A 15,182-nucleotide genomic window follows, 5' to 3' on the forward strand; every position below is an offset into this window, starting at 1 on the left:
GGGGAGAATGTAGATTACAAGTGTTCCTGCAATACTGTCTGCTATAGAAAAATGGCTGTCTGTTTTTTGTTTAAAAATTTAGATACCTATATGAAATTGCCAGAAGACACCCCTACTTTTATGCCCCAGAACTCCTTTTCTATGCTCATCAATATAAAGGAGTTTTTGCAGAATGCTGCCAAGCTGCTGATAAAGGTGCCTGCCTGATACCAAAGGTATTCCCCAGAAGAAGAATAGAAGAACCAATTCATAATCAAATCTCAGTTTTGGGACATCTTATGGTTAGATTTAGGAAACCTAAGCCTCCAATAGAAAATTCTTTACGTGGTCAAAAAAGCCGTCCTCCGTCTTTTCCCCTGAAAAGATCTTTCACCTTTTTTGAAGGCCTATGTCTTCCACCTTCCTCCTTCTAAGATTTGCCTAAGTGGATCTGGAAGAGGGAATCGCTGTGTATGTGTCTAAATATCCTGCCTCTTTTAATAGTGCAAGTTGCTATAGTGAAATACGGAAACTCATGTTTAAAATTACACAGCAAGGGAACACAGTTTTTGTTTCTCTTTTCATGAGACTTTTTTATTCGGAAGGGAATTTAAAGTAGGGGAGAATTTAACTGCATCTAGAAGCCTGGGTTTATTCATTCATTCCATAAATATTTACACTGCATTCTCTTTTATAGGGAGTTTATTGATGTTATGAGAGTTGGTGGAGGAGGCATTGAAATGGGTTATATGCAAAATTAAGAAGTCAGCAAAGTTCTGTTCCCTGGGATATTAGTGTACTCTGTCCTTCCACTTTTCCTTTCCGTTCCCTTTTCCCTAGCAATGCCTCCGTGCTGGTTCTTAACTACCTGGAGGTTTCCACTATGAGCAGACTGACTTTTCCTCTTCCCACAGAACAAAATAGTTATTTGCCAATAATGATGCTTGGGAATTTAGGGGTAAATTCTCTCTTTAAAATTCAATTTGGCATAGTCTCATCTGAGCTTATGAAGGGGTGGTCTGCGTAAAATTTTTCTTTTCTAATTTTTCCAAAATTGTTTCTTTTTGCAGATTGAGACTGTGAGAGAAGAAGTACTGGCTTCATCTGCCAGACAGAGACTCAAATGTACCAGTATCCAAAAATTCGGAGAAAGAGCTCTAAAAGCATGGTATTTTAAACTTAGTTTGCATTTTTATAATGATGTAAATGATGATGGTTCAGTTGACAAAACTGTACACTTGCATGTCATTTTACGCAGTGCTTTCACATATATCTTTTTTGGTTGTCTAAAAGGTAGAAATTTGACAGAGGTGAAAACCAGAGCATCAGTAACAATTTGTCATTATTTTTTTATCATATCTTTTCTAAGTAGTCAAAGAATCTAGAGGAATTTTTTGTTCTTCTAGGACAGGTGTTTAAACTCCCATGTATTTATAATGATTGTGATCTTAGTATAATGGTCCACTGTTTTTATAAAGCTGTAGTAAGGTCTTTTATTTAATTTTATCTCCCCTCCACCCAATTATCTGAAGTGTCTGCTTGTCTTTTTATGTTCTGATAATTAATTTAAGCCATCAGGTTTTCTTCTCATTTTCTTGTAGCACCAGTTTTCTGCGCTTAATGTCTTGTTTTTGCCTGGGCCTTTGTTTTTATATTATTAGCTAGCTCTAGAAGCATCCTTTAGTATCTGAGCCAAGGAACTCCCCTTCTCCATCTCCCACACCCCTGCGACCAATCCCTCGCTTCTAGTCAACATGAACAGGAAATAAAATGAAAATAGATATTTTGCAAACTCTCTAGAAACTGGCACTTGAACTATCTTTGTCTGTCATCCCTACCATCTATACCACCAAAAGCAACCAAACCAATAAACGAAACAACCTTAACATGAAATGATACATAGTTAAACAAGCTATGATTGGTTTGGGGGAAGAAGTGTCTTTTATCAGATTTAGGCAACTCCGAAATGATTTGGGAAAGCTTGTGGATATTAGCCTTTTACATCTTGTCAGTGAACTGAGAGATTATGCTGAATCAATTTCTTGGTAAAAATATGCTGAATTAAAACTCTCTAATTTTGAAGAAGTTATGAAATTTCTTTTCTCAGAGACCTTTGGAAGTCAGGAAGAATGTGTTTTAGTTAATAAAAAAAAAAGGATAACTGGAATTCGTATGGCACTTCCCAGTTCATAAAATGCTTTCATTTGTATTATCTAATTTAATCCTCACAACAATCCTTTGGTTTAGCATGTTGTTGTGACTCTGTATAGACTGAAGCTCAGAGAGGCTAAGTAACTTGCCTAGGGTCACATTGTTAATAAGCTATAAAGCCCAGATCAGCTCTGGGCTCCAAACCTGATGCCTCTCAGCATGTTGCCTTTTTTAGAATCCCTCTATGATTTCTGCTTTCATGAATTGCTGGACTTCTGACAACCATACACACTCCTACAATGGATAAGTAGGCCCTAAGGAAACATTTTGCCCTAAGATAACAATTTGGTTCAGAATTAGCTTTAAAATAAGAACTAATAAATCTTACAAATTATTTCTCTGTTATTTTATCCTAAATTTTCTTGTTATACGTAGTATTTTCCTAGTGCTTTCATATAAAATGTTGCCTGTTAATAATATTCTGATGGGAGAATTTTCTTCTTTAGGTCAGTAGCTCTCCTGAGCCAGAAATTTCCCAAGGCTGATTTTGCAGAGGTTTCCAAGATAGTGACAGATCTTACAAAAGTCCACAAGGAATGCTGCCACGGTGACCTGCTTGAATGTGCAGATGACAGGGTAAAGAATCTTCAGTATACTTTTTGGTAACTTACTTGCTTAACTTGGTAGAATCAATTTGTTTAGCATCAGAACAACTGAGAGTGGTTTGAGATTGTTTTCTATGCTCTAATCTGCTCAATACTTGCCTTGCCTTGCAGTTCTTTCCTTCTTTCTTTCTCTCTTCCCTTCTTCCTTCCTTCCTTCCTTCCTTCCTTCCTTCCTTTCTTTCTTTCTTTCTTTCTCTCTCTCTCTCTCTCTCTCCCTCCCTCCCTCCCTCAGTCCCTCCCTCCCTCTCTCCCTTCCTTCCTTCCTTCCTTCCTTCCTTTCTGATATCCTACTCAGTAAGTGATCTGATAAACTCATTCAGTAATTTGTAATCCCTTTCATTCATATTCTAACTGAGAACAAAAGCTTAAAACTGAAGTAAGACAGTTACAAAGGTAGATTTCTAAGAAGATTTTTTAAGGAGGTGGAAGGAGTTGGAGAAAGACTAGAATCTGAAGAGACCTTTGGAAATTATGTAATTTTTTGCTCTATATTCTCTCAACTGTCTGTGTTAAAAATACAAATATTTAGCATATCTCTTTTTCTCAAACTGAAAAATATGACCAAATACCAGAATCCTACTCTCTAAGACACTTTCTGGAAAATTTAAGGCAGATATTTTACATGTGTAAGTAGGGTCTGTGACTATGATCTTGACTAATTTTTCAAAAATCTGTAACGCTTTATTTAGTTTTTTGGTTTCAAGATGCCTGCACTTAATTTGTGGGGAATATTTGGAAAAACAGTACTGAGTTTTACTTTAAAATTTAAATGCTTTAACAGTAGAAATATAAAATGAATAAATAACTGATTTGAGAGCTTATTACTGACTAGTTTTTTTCAAATCAAGTGGAAATGTTTTAGGAGTTCTATCTGTGTCTCTAGACTTAGCAGCACAGACTGAAAATATTCACAGAAGGCAGGTTCGTATATGTATGGTCTTAGAATAAAATGAACTTGTTCTGCCAACATAGTAACAGTCTAGGGAGGAAGCACAGCAATGTCAATTTACGTTGAACAGTTTCCATCAACTTGCTTGTAGGCGGATCTTGCCAAGTATATATGTGAAAATCAAGCTACAATCTCCACTAAACTGAAGGAGTGCTGTGATAAGCCTCTGTTGGAAAAATCCCACTGCATTGCTGAGGTGGCAAAAGATGAGTTGCCTGAAAATCTGCCCCCATTAGCTGCTGATTTTGCTGAAGATAAGGAAGTTTGCAAAAACTATAATGAAGCAAAAGATGTCTTCCTGGGCACGTAAGTGGATAAGGAATGATCTTTCATAGTTTTATATGATCTCAGGATTTAGGAAATTATTCTAGGCTTTCCTTTGGAATTGCTACAATCTTCATGTTGCCTACAATGTTTCTTTATTCTTTCTTCTCCCGATCTTTAAACATTTTTGGAAAAAATTAATTTTAAAAATTGTCGTAAAATTATACATGCATATAGAAGATGCTCAATTAATAGAGAAGAGTACAAAGTAATAATAAAAGTTCATTTTTACACCCCCATTTCATTCCTTACTCCTTAGGAATATTTCTGGAAGTACCTGTAGAAATATTTTGTGTGTACATAAATTATATACATATTATCCATTCATGCATTCATTCAAAGAGTATTTCTTGAACTTATATAGCTGTGAATGTATGTAATACATCTTTATGTCTCTATATCTATCTATCTATCTATCTATTGATATGTCTGATGTCAGCAAAGAACTATAAAGAGAAGTAGAATGTTACCAGGAGCTTTATATTTGGTTAAAAAGACCAGAAGTCTGGTAGCATGGCAAGGCAGCATTAAATGACAGCAATTAAATGACAAAATCAATGATTATATAAAGTCAGTAAGTGTAGTGATAAACTTTGCATTTTTATTGCTCAATTATAATAGTATTCTGTGCACTAAATAATATTTCATAAAATTATGTACCCATCAAGAATTTACTCATACAGAGAGGAAAAAAATTAAGAATATATCTCTATTTATCTATCAGAACCTTTTTGAGGTGTAGTCCGAATCAAACAAATTATACCTAATAGTAACGGATGTCATTCCTCAGACATTTACTATGTGCCAGACCGCATGTGTTTCGCATAGATTACGTCCTGTATTTCCCACAGTTCACCTTATGAGATAGGTACTATTATTATCCCCATTCCACAGAGGAGGAAACAAAGTCTTGATAGTTTTAATAAGTTGCCTAAGGTAATATAATAAAATAAGTGGCAGAGCCAGGATTTGATAGCTTTAACTCTGAACCCCCAAGTCCTTAGCCACTAAGCTTTACTGCATGGGGTTTAGTCAAATTCAGACCTTTAGGATATGAGTTACTTTTGTGGTTAATTATGGGGGTTTTTTTTGATGTTTTATTTACTTATTTATTTGTCTGCACCGGCTCTTAGATGCAGCATGCATTTGGGATCTAGTTTCCTGACCAGGGATCGAACCCGGGCCCCCTGCATTGGGAGTGCAGAGACTTAGCCACTGGACCACCAGGGAAGTCCCAATTATGTAGTTTTTCTTGCTCATTTGTCCAACTAAATCTATTTTATTGTCATCTTAATTAGGTTTGTGTATGAATATGCGAGAAGGCATCCTGAGTACTCTGTCTCATTGCTGTTGAGAATTGCCAAGGGATATGAAGCCACACTGGAGGATTGCTGTGCCAAAGATGATCCTCCTGCATGCTATGCCACAGTGGTAGGTTTCTGGAAGGAAAAATAATATAGCTCTTTAACTGATGATTCTAATAACAGGAAAGAAAAATAACGCAAGAATGTTACATAGTGCAATTTAGATTTTTTCTTAAGATGGTTTCAACTCTGTGCTTTTAAACATTATAGGAATAATAGCCTTAAATAGAAAGATCAAAGAGAGCAATCTCTAATTTCACAAAATCTTGACCATGCTTTTTCTCCTTTTTACACTCCTGAGAACAAAATAAATTTAAATATTAAGAGATTTAACTTAGATATAAAGAAAGTTAACCTGATTCCAAGTTTTATTAAGTATCAAGAATTAGTATCGGGCTTCCCTGGTGGCACAGTGGTTGAGTGTCCGCCTGCCGATGCAGGGAGCTAGGCCCGTGAGCCATGGCCGCTGAGCCTGTGCGTCTGGAGCCTGTGCTCTGCAACGGGAGAGGCCACAACAGTGAGAGGCCTGCGTACCACAAAAAAAAAAAAAAAAAAAAAGAATTAGTATCATAAGAAAGATTGTGAAATCTAGTACTTTAGAATATTTTCAAATCCTTTTTTGAGACAGTTTAGGAATGGTTTTACAAGAAATTTAGTGCGAGGAGGAAATCTGTTTTGAGAATATTTAGCATATTTAGCTATGCTAAATTAGAATTTTATCACGTTTGAGATATTTAGTACTCCTAGCACATATAGTGGTGTGCAAACTTAAGAATCAGAGGAAAGTCATTTTTTCCTCTACCAAGAAACTGGTTATATGCCAAGTGACACACAGGAACTGATGACCAAGGTAAAATCTCTTATCTCGGAAAGCTCAGGATCCAACTGGAGAGATGGCTTAATAATGATGATGCTTACAATCATAGCCATCATTTATTGAGTTTTTACTATATTCCAGGCTATGTTTTAATTTCATTAGCTCAAGTAGTTTACAGAGCAATTCTCTGAGGTGAGTACCATGTTCATCTCCATCTTAGAAATGAGGGTTCTAAAGCTTTGAGATGGGAAGTAAAGTTGCACAACTAGAACATGAGTCAGGTTGGCCTGGCTCGAACATCAGCAGTTGCACTCCAGAGTCTGAATGTTCTTAATCACTTATCTCATACAGTCTCATCAAATAAACAGTTTGGACATATTATAATAGATTTGACATCAAAAATCTATTTACATGGCTTTGGGCAGAAAAGCCTTTCATTCTGCCTAGAAGGATGAAAAACAACCTGCATCTGGTCCTCAGGGAGAATGCTGTAAACACAATTCTTTTATTTTTCAGTTTGAGAAACTTAAGCCTCTTGTGGATGAGCCTCAGAATTTAATTAAACAAAACTGTGAACTTTTTGAAAAACTTGGAGAGTATCCATTCCAAAATGTGTAAGTATTTTTGCTTATTGACTAAACTTTTCATGTTCATTTAGTAAATATTTAAGGCAATTTATAGACCACCTATCAGAACTTTTTAAAAAAAATAAATTTATTTATTTAATTTATTTATTTTTGGCTGCTTTGGGTCTTCCTTGCTGCACACGGGCTTTCTCTAGTTGCGGAGAGCAGGGGCTACTCTTCGTTGCGGTGTGCGGGCTTCTCATTGTGGTGGCTTCTCTTGTTGCAGAGCATGGACTCTAGGCATGCGGGCTTCAGTAGTTGCGGCTCGCAGGCTCTAGAGCGCAGGCTTAGTAGTTGTGGCACACGGGCTTAGTTGTTCCACGGTGTGTGGGTTCTCCCAGACCAGGGCTTGAACTCATGTCCCCTGCATTGGCAGGCGGATTCTTAACCACTGCACCACCAGGGAAGCCCTATCATAGAACTTTTAATCTTGAAAATAAAATATCATTTCTAATCACTCTCCATCAAGAAAGACCAGAGAAAATGAAATAAAATAGTTGATGGGATGAAGAGGCCTATATTTGAGTGCAGTTTAAAAAATTGGGCTCTTAAGTCTGGGAGGAAATATATCAAATCTTGAGATATAGGAACTGAGGATGCCATTTGAAAGTTAAGAAATAGTTTATGAGCAAACAAAATATAGCAATGTTTCACAGAGCAGAAAATAGTAGGTCTTCAGTAGCAGTAGCTCAATAAGATGATGGATTAATGTCCCGTTTAAATAGAGCCTTATCTGTGGAAGTTAAGACAGGAAGGGACACATCATTTAGTTATTTATTGTTCAGCTTACACATGTTAGCACTCTTCTACCTATAGGTGCTAGGAATAACAACAATGAACAAGACATAGTCTCTTCCCTTGAGTAGATTATGGTCATACATTGGCTTTCAATGGTGATTAGCATTCTTAGTAAATGATTATCACATGCTAGATACCACATCAGGTTGATCGCATACTTTGTTCCTTTTAATTTTATCCTTGCACCATCCCTTTTGAGTCAGGTATATTTCCATTTCATGGGTGAGAAATTTCATCCGTGTCTTTCAAATTTAGTACAGTGCTGATGTATGTTAAGCTCTCAGTAGGTTTTATTGAAAGAAAGAAGCAATTAATAAATATTTTAATGTCACTGAATTACAATAAGGTAAGCCACTTTCCTAAGATTATACAGCACAGGTGGATTCAAAGCTAGGCTTAATTAGTTGCTCAGGACAAGGTCTTCTCCCACATTACCCCGCCAACCTGGAGATGATAGTTTTATGAATGGAAAACCATCTTAGTGGATTTTGGCTAAGTGATCTCTGCTTGACCTGATGTGTTAGAAAAAGACAGTTTCTTGCCTGGCTGAAAACACATGGATTATGTTGTTATAGGCTCATCGTTCGTTACACCAAGAAAGTACCCCAAGTGTCAACTCCAACTCTCGTGGAGGTCTCAAGAAACCTAGGAAAAGTGGGCTCTAAGTGTTGTAAGCATCCTGAATCAGAAAGAATGTCCTGTGCTGAAGACTATGTGAGTCTTTCAGAATATAATAAAGTTAATAATGATGAATTTTTGCTTTTAGATATTGACAAAGCTAACTTTCAGAAGGAAGGGTGGGCTAATGTGTGTGTGTGTTTTGTGTATATGGTAATGGCAACCAGGATTTGGTCACCTGTATTATCCTGACCATCAGAAAGAGGTTTTAGATAAGATTCCAAAAAAGATAAATTATTTTGAAAAAATTCTGTGAATTTTTAATGTTCCATCCTGGGATTTTCTAAATTTTTACTTTCTTTGGATCTTTAATGTATCAGTATAAGACTATTTCGCCCTACTCCAAGACATATATCAGGATTCACCTCAAATTATTTAATCAATTATTTTCTCAATAAATTATTCTTAAAATGTAGACATATTTAATTAAAAGAGAAGACTTCAAAGTCCCTTATTACTTGTAGTTCTAAAAATAAGCAAATCGTTGCCTCAAATCAACCTAGGATTCAATGTTGCTAGTTAAAATATAACAATTTGTTTTGGTCCTTTGGAAGGTAGGAGTTCATGGAAAACTTCATTATGCTTCCTTTGAACTTCTGCTCTCCTGCCTGATTTTAGCTGTCCTTGGTCCTGAACCGGTTGTGCGTGTTGCACGAGAAGACACCAGTGAGCGAAAGAGTTACCAAATGCTGCACGGAGTCCTTGGTGAACAGACGGCCATGCTTTTCTGCTCTGACAGTCGATGAAACATATGAACCCAAAGTCTTTGATGAGAAAACATTCACTTTCCATGCAGATTTATGCACACTTCCCGAGAATGAGAAACAAATCAAGAAACAAATGTGAGGAGTACTTCATTACTGCATGTGTTTGTAGTCTTGATAGTGAGAATTGTAAATTAAAATGAGCAACTTTTCCTTACGTAGTGATTATATACCTTAAGTACTTAAGTACTGACCTCATTAAGCAGGTAGAAATGTCAAGAATAAAATGGATAGCATTTTGTTTTCTTAGCAAAAGAAAAAAAACAGTACCATTCAGAATAATCTTGTGGATAAAAGCTGCAGTAGAATAACAGCTTAGGCTAGGTCCAGTAGAAAAAACTGAACTGATGCATTTTTGCCGAGCAAATTAGTTAGTAGAAATCATATGAAAATTTAATTCTAGGCATGAATGGTTATTTTCAGTTTGTTCTATGGCAACGCACAGACAAGGCAACCCCTCAAGATCTGACTTTTGAGAATGGAACTTGGATTAAAAATATTTGGGATTTCGAGTTCTGAGACATGACTCCCTATTGCTGTCACAAGGGATTATAATTGCATGAAATTCAGCAACATAAATTTGCTATTGTCTCTGGTGGATTCTGATCATGGACATAGACTTAAAAGTAATATTGCAAAACCTGTCATGCCCATATGACTCTTTCTCTAGCACTCTTGTCTCTGTAGATGTCAATGAAAGAGAACCACCCACTCCCATGAATTGGATAGTTTTATTTCCTATGGCCACTCCACTATTAACTTTGAATGGGGCAAATTACAAAAACCAAATATAAAGATTCTCAATTAGAAACTTTTTAAATGGAGTCCAAGATAAGTAGGTTTTTCAGGATCATTTTTAACTCTTAAATTTTTAAACTTCCAAATGACATAACTTCCAAAATCTGAATAACATATAAATGCAATGACATCATCCTTTCCAGTGATTTACTGAAGAATGATTTGTTGAGATTTACTGACACTACAAATGTTGAGCAATTTACATTGATTACTTAATTTGATCCTTCCACTGACCCTGCAAAGGTGGATTTTATTATCCTCATTATGCAAATGAGAATACTGAAGCTTATAATGGTAAGCCTGGGCCTCAGCTCAGGTCCAGAGTTGTCTGGCTCTAAGACTTAGCATCATAAGTAGCAGTGCTACCATTTTTACCATCTCCATTTTTCTGTAGTGAGTAAACATTTTTTCTGGTTTTTTTTTGTCTGTTTGTTTGTTGTTTTCATTCAAATGCAGTGCACTTGTTGAGCTGGTGAAACACAAACCCAAGGTAACAGACGAACAACTGAAAACTGTTATGGGGAATTTTGTAGCCTTTGTAGACAAGTGCTGTGCAGCTGATGACAAAGAGGTCTGCTTTGCTCTGGAGGTACTGGAGTTGTTTGTCTTCATTTTCATATGTCAAATTTCCTTTGCTGTTGCATTTGATCAAGCTAGGGGTTAGTGGTTGAAGTATCTGAAAGACATTATGTGCATGTAGAACAGGAATCTTATTCTTCATACAATTGTCATACCAAATGACTGAAATAGCTTTTTCTTCTTTTAAATCTCCTGCTGCACTGTAGTTTATTACTAAGTGTTTGTAATGTTTGTTCTGTTTCCAAAGTTGTGATGTTTATGAATATAGATAGAAATATTTCTAAAGCCTGAGATCTTTTGGTAGAGACATCATCAAACCAAAACATTAATTTATTTAAACATTTTCTTGAAAATGCTGGTTTGTGATTTGGTTGAATCTGAATGTTTATTTTACAGGTTAGTGTGGAAATTTATATTTAGATGTCTGAATCATTTAATATTCCCTGTATGACTTGACAGTAATTTTTTTATTCCTTTGGGGGCAATGATGCTGGTGAGCTTCCTTCTAGAGATTCTAGTACTAAACTGTTATTAAGGGATGTGATGTACATAAAATTACTTTGTAATCACCAATGGCTGTATAAATGTTACTTTTTTATCCTAATAGTGGTGCTAATATTTTCTCCACATCTGTCATTTCTTTGTATTTAGGGTCCTAAACTTGTTGTTTCAACTCGAGAAGCCATAGCCTAAAAAGAACACAACCACAAGCATCTCAGGTAACTACACTTTAGATTTTTTTAAAAAACTGATTTTAATAGTTATTATTAAAATAGCAAAGGTCAACTGACCAGTGCTAACCACTGTTCTAAACTCATTATATATATTAACTTCTTTACTTCTCAAAATAGTTGCTTGAGTTGAGTACCATTATTATTCCCATTTTGCAGATGAGAAAATGAAGGCATAGATCAAGAAATAGGTTAAGTAATTTACCCAAGGACTACCCAACCAGTGAGAGGCGGAGCCAAAATTAAAAATTCAAACCAGGGCTTGAGAGTTAACCACTGGCCTGTTCTGACCCAATGTGACACAGAAGACAGAGTCATTCTACTAAGTACTGTCTCAGCAGTGGGAAACTTTAGGCAATAGGCTGGACCGTATGAAAGTGCATTTTTGTATGTACAAAAACAGTTCAATATCAATGATTTCACATGGTTCAACCATATAGCTCAAGAACAAATTCATTTCATTGGAGAATATGATAGGTCTACTTTATGTGAACTTTTATTACAAGTAAATAATTTGCTACTAAGTTTCCAATGTGTCAACTTGCTGAGCTTTAAGAGAATTTCTCTTCTTATGACAAAAAGGCCCACTTTAAAATTTAGATGTTTGAACATAAACATGTTTTACCCATTTTGGTATAGTATTTTGGGGGAAATTTTAATAAAAAATAGAATGAATTTCCTTTTTGAAACAATTTGTCCAACTATTTTTTAGCATGAATTATTTTCATATTTTTTAAACTGTGATGTTTATTCCACTATTAGATTTTAACTTGCTCTTTGCCTATATGGTAATACCTTCATATTGTTCATTCAGAAAAAGAACCAACTTCATATCTTTGCAAATTTGGGCATTTCAAAATGTGATTTGTTTTGGTCCTAAACGGCAAGATTTTCTTCCTAGAGGTCTAACTTTGAGAAGACAACTTTTTTGTTTGTAATTAACTTAGGCAAGAAGTAGGTGTTGGGAATTCCCTGGCAGTCCAGGGTTAGGACTCCACGCTTCCACTGCAGGGGACACGAGTTTGATTCCTGGTCCGGGAACTAAGATCCCGCAAGCCGCACTGCGTGGTGAGGCAAAAAAAAAAAAAAAAAAAGTAGGAGTTAAGTAAATGACCCTGAGAGTTAATGATGAAAAGCCTGTGTGACGAAGAGAGGACTTTACAATCCTTATTGCTGTGTCCTCTCCCCTAGCCCAACAGAAGAATTCAGCTGCCATGAGTCTAGGACAGGCTTGAATTGTTTTCATTGGTGGAAATTGCGGAAAGGCAATCTAAGCAATTTGGCATTCATTTGAAGAGATTTGAAAAAACACATGCCATTTTATAAATAGTAATTATATTTATCTTTTTGTTTTTCAGCCTACCCTGAGAGTAAGAGGAAAAAAAGAGAAATGAAAACTCAGAGCTTATTCATCTGTTTTTCTTTTCTGTTGGTGTTAACCAACACCCTGTCTTAAGAACACAAATTTCTTTAAATATTTTGCCTCTTTTCTCGTGCTACAATTAATTAAAAAATGAAAAGAATCTAACATAATTGTCCATGACTGTTATTTTTCAAAGATGTGTTGCCATCCTGAAAATTTTGTAGGTGCTGTGAAAGTTCCACTGTTCTCTCCCCATTTCAGTGGAGGACTTCTAGTTCCTTATGGGTTAATTATGTAAAAGAAACATTAATACTGTTCTGAGTTATGGATTATAAGCATTCAATGTAATATTTTAACATTATGATAATTCTGGATAAAAGAACAGAAACTGTGGTATAGGTAAGGCATACAAAACATGGCTTCTTCTTACTACTAAGACTCAATAATAAAGGTGGGGGACCAAAAAGATAGAGAGGATTGTAAGGATACAGTAGTCCTCCCTTATCTGTAGGGTATAAGTCCCAAGACTCCCAGTGGATGCCTGAAACTGCAGAGAGTACCAAATCTTATATATACTATGTTTTTTTCCTGTACATACCTACCTATGGTAAAGCTTAATTTATAAGTTAGGCACAATAAGAGATTAACAACTAATAATAATAAGATAGAACAATGATTACAATATACTGTAATAAAAGTTATGTGAATGTGGTGTCACTCTCTCAAAATACCTTATCGTACAATTTTAATGCCTTTCCATCTTAACTAAGCACTTATCACGCACTGTGGCCATAACTTTCGCAGTTTGCAGTGTGAGAGCAAGACTAGCATGAATATCTTTTTCCTTCTTCACAATTTCACAGATAAAAGATATGTCCTTAACATAGATCTTAACACCCTCGGTATACAATTCTTTTTCTTTCCATATTAAGTTGAGAATTTTCACCTTTTCACTTAAAAGGAGCACTTTATGGCTTCTCTTTGGCAGACGTGATTTGCCAGCATCCCTACCCTTGTACTTTGGGGCGATTATTAAGTAAAATAAGGGCGACTTGAACACAAGCACTGTGATCCCATGACAGTTGACCTGATAACTGAGAGGGTTACTAAGTGACTAACAGGTGGGATATGCTGGACAAAGAGATAATTCATGTCCAGGGCAGACAGCATGAGATCCCATCGTGCTCTTTGGAACAGTGTGCAATTTAAAACTTATGAATTATTTATTTCTGGAATTTTCTATTTAATGTTTTTGGACTGTGTTGACCTGAGTAACTGAAATGGCAGAAAGTGAAGCCATGGATAAGGGGGACTAGGGTAGTTAACTGAATTAGAAAAAAAAATGATCCTAGAAGAAATTTAAGACAGTTTAGGATGACAATACAAGAAGAATGTAAGAAGTTTAACAAGAAGCATTTGGAGAAGCATTATTGGGAGAGAGGATTAAGAGGTCTGGACAAAGGTACACTAATAAATAATTAAGATATCTTGAACTGAGGAAGTGCAACAGTTAGAAAGTGAAATTTACTTATAAAATATTAAGATGTTATGCTCAATACTGAGCCTACTTTCCCTGTTCCTAGAGGTTGCCACTGATATTAGATCATTGTCTATCAATTACATACTTAAAAATCATTTATATCCTTATTGGTTATAAATGTATAACCAATGTATAATTTGTGTATTTTTAAAATTTTTATAAAGTTGGTTTCATACTGTACATACTATTCACAACTTGTTTATTTTGTCCCTAATAAATGCTTTACAGTTTTAAGTATGATGTTTACAAAGATTTTTGTACCAAGTTAAAAAAGGCTCCTCAACCCCTGTTTTGACCTGATGTTGACTGTTTCAAATGTTTTTCCACATTTGTTGCTATCATCAAAAAGCTCAAAGAGAGCCTTTAAGGGGAGAAATGGAGATGGTGGGCTCATGGAAAGTCCTGGAGTCAGACCTAGAAAATTTTGATTAAGACATTTCCACAGAACTGGATCCACATGGGACCAGGATCTACATGCCCTGTCTGGATAGCATTGCAGCCCAGGCACTGAAAGGGGACTTGAAAATTTTGGAGAAAGACTCTCCAGAATGCAGAACTCCAAGAGCCTGGCTTCCCTGCTGCACACAGGGTCAATCAGATTCCTGAGGGGAATTCAGACACTTGAGTCTAAGAGTGATCCAGGAGCCCAAGGCCCTCTCTGGTTCTGAGAGTTTGGCCTGGCAAGCGCAATTTCCAGTCAAAATATCATTTGCCAACGTTACTTAGGTCAACCTCTACCCACTTACGTAAGGTTACGACTGATGAGTTTTGTGTGACTCACACTGGACACAAGAGGAGTTTGGGGTCTGGGCTGTTAACTAACCCTTAGGCTTGAGCTGCATGTGTGGTCCCATCCAGCAGCTCTTTGTTGTTTGTGTCCCGATAGGGCAGCCTCTGTTTACAGTACACAAAGGTGGCAGGGGTCTGGTAGGTGTCCTTTATTCAATGTGCTCCCTGATGCTGGCACCCAGGGTGGTCACTCCAATTCCTCCACCATCTCCACATAAAACCTCCTATAGTCTTTAGGGGTGGATATATCTATCTCTTCCAAGGGCT

At 36.2% G+C, this 15,182-nt stretch overlaps 1 protein-coding gene across 6 annotated transcripts in view; it reads left to right on the forward strand.

Moving 5' to 3' along the window:
- ALB (albumin) overlaps nucleotides 1-12,751 on the forward strand; it is a 129,315-nt gene extending 116,564 nt beyond the window's left edge. For all 6 annotated transcript variants that reach the window (XM_028491902.1, XM_007126251.3, XM_028491903.1 and 3 more), the window contains 11 exons: nucleotides 83-215; nucleotides 1,050-1,147; nucleotides 2,637-2,766; nucleotides 3,836-4,050; nucleotides 5,367-5,499; nucleotides 6,766-6,863; nucleotides 8,249-8,387; nucleotides 8,970-9,193; nucleotides 10,370-10,502; nucleotides 11,144-11,211; nucleotides 12,582-12,751. In XM_028491902.1, the coding sequence (XP_028347703.1) occupies nucleotides 83-215; nucleotides 1,050-1,147; nucleotides 2,637-2,766; nucleotides 3,836-4,050; nucleotides 5,367-5,499; nucleotides 6,766-6,863; nucleotides 8,249-8,387; nucleotides 8,970-9,193; nucleotides 10,370-10,502; nucleotides 11,144-11,185 (1,345 nt within the window). In that variant the 3' untranslated portion in view covers nucleotides 11,186-11,211; nucleotides 12,582-12,751. The remainder of the gene's footprint in view (nucleotides 1-82; nucleotides 216-1,049; nucleotides 1,148-2,636; nucleotides 2,767-3,835; nucleotides 4,051-5,366; nucleotides 5,500-6,765; nucleotides 6,864-8,248; nucleotides 8,388-8,969; nucleotides 9,194-10,369; nucleotides 10,503-11,143; nucleotides 11,212-12,581) is intronic.
- The last annotated feature ends 2,431 nt before the right edge of the window (nucleotides 12,752-15,182 follow it).

Source organism: Physeter macrocephalus, chromosome 7, assembly GCF_002837175.3.
Source record: "Physeter macrocephalus isolate SW-GA chromosome 7, ASM283717v5, whole genome shotgun sequence".
Lineage (NCBI taxonomy): Eukaryota > Metazoa > Chordata > Mammalia > Artiodactyla > Physeteridae > Physeter > Physeter macrocephalus.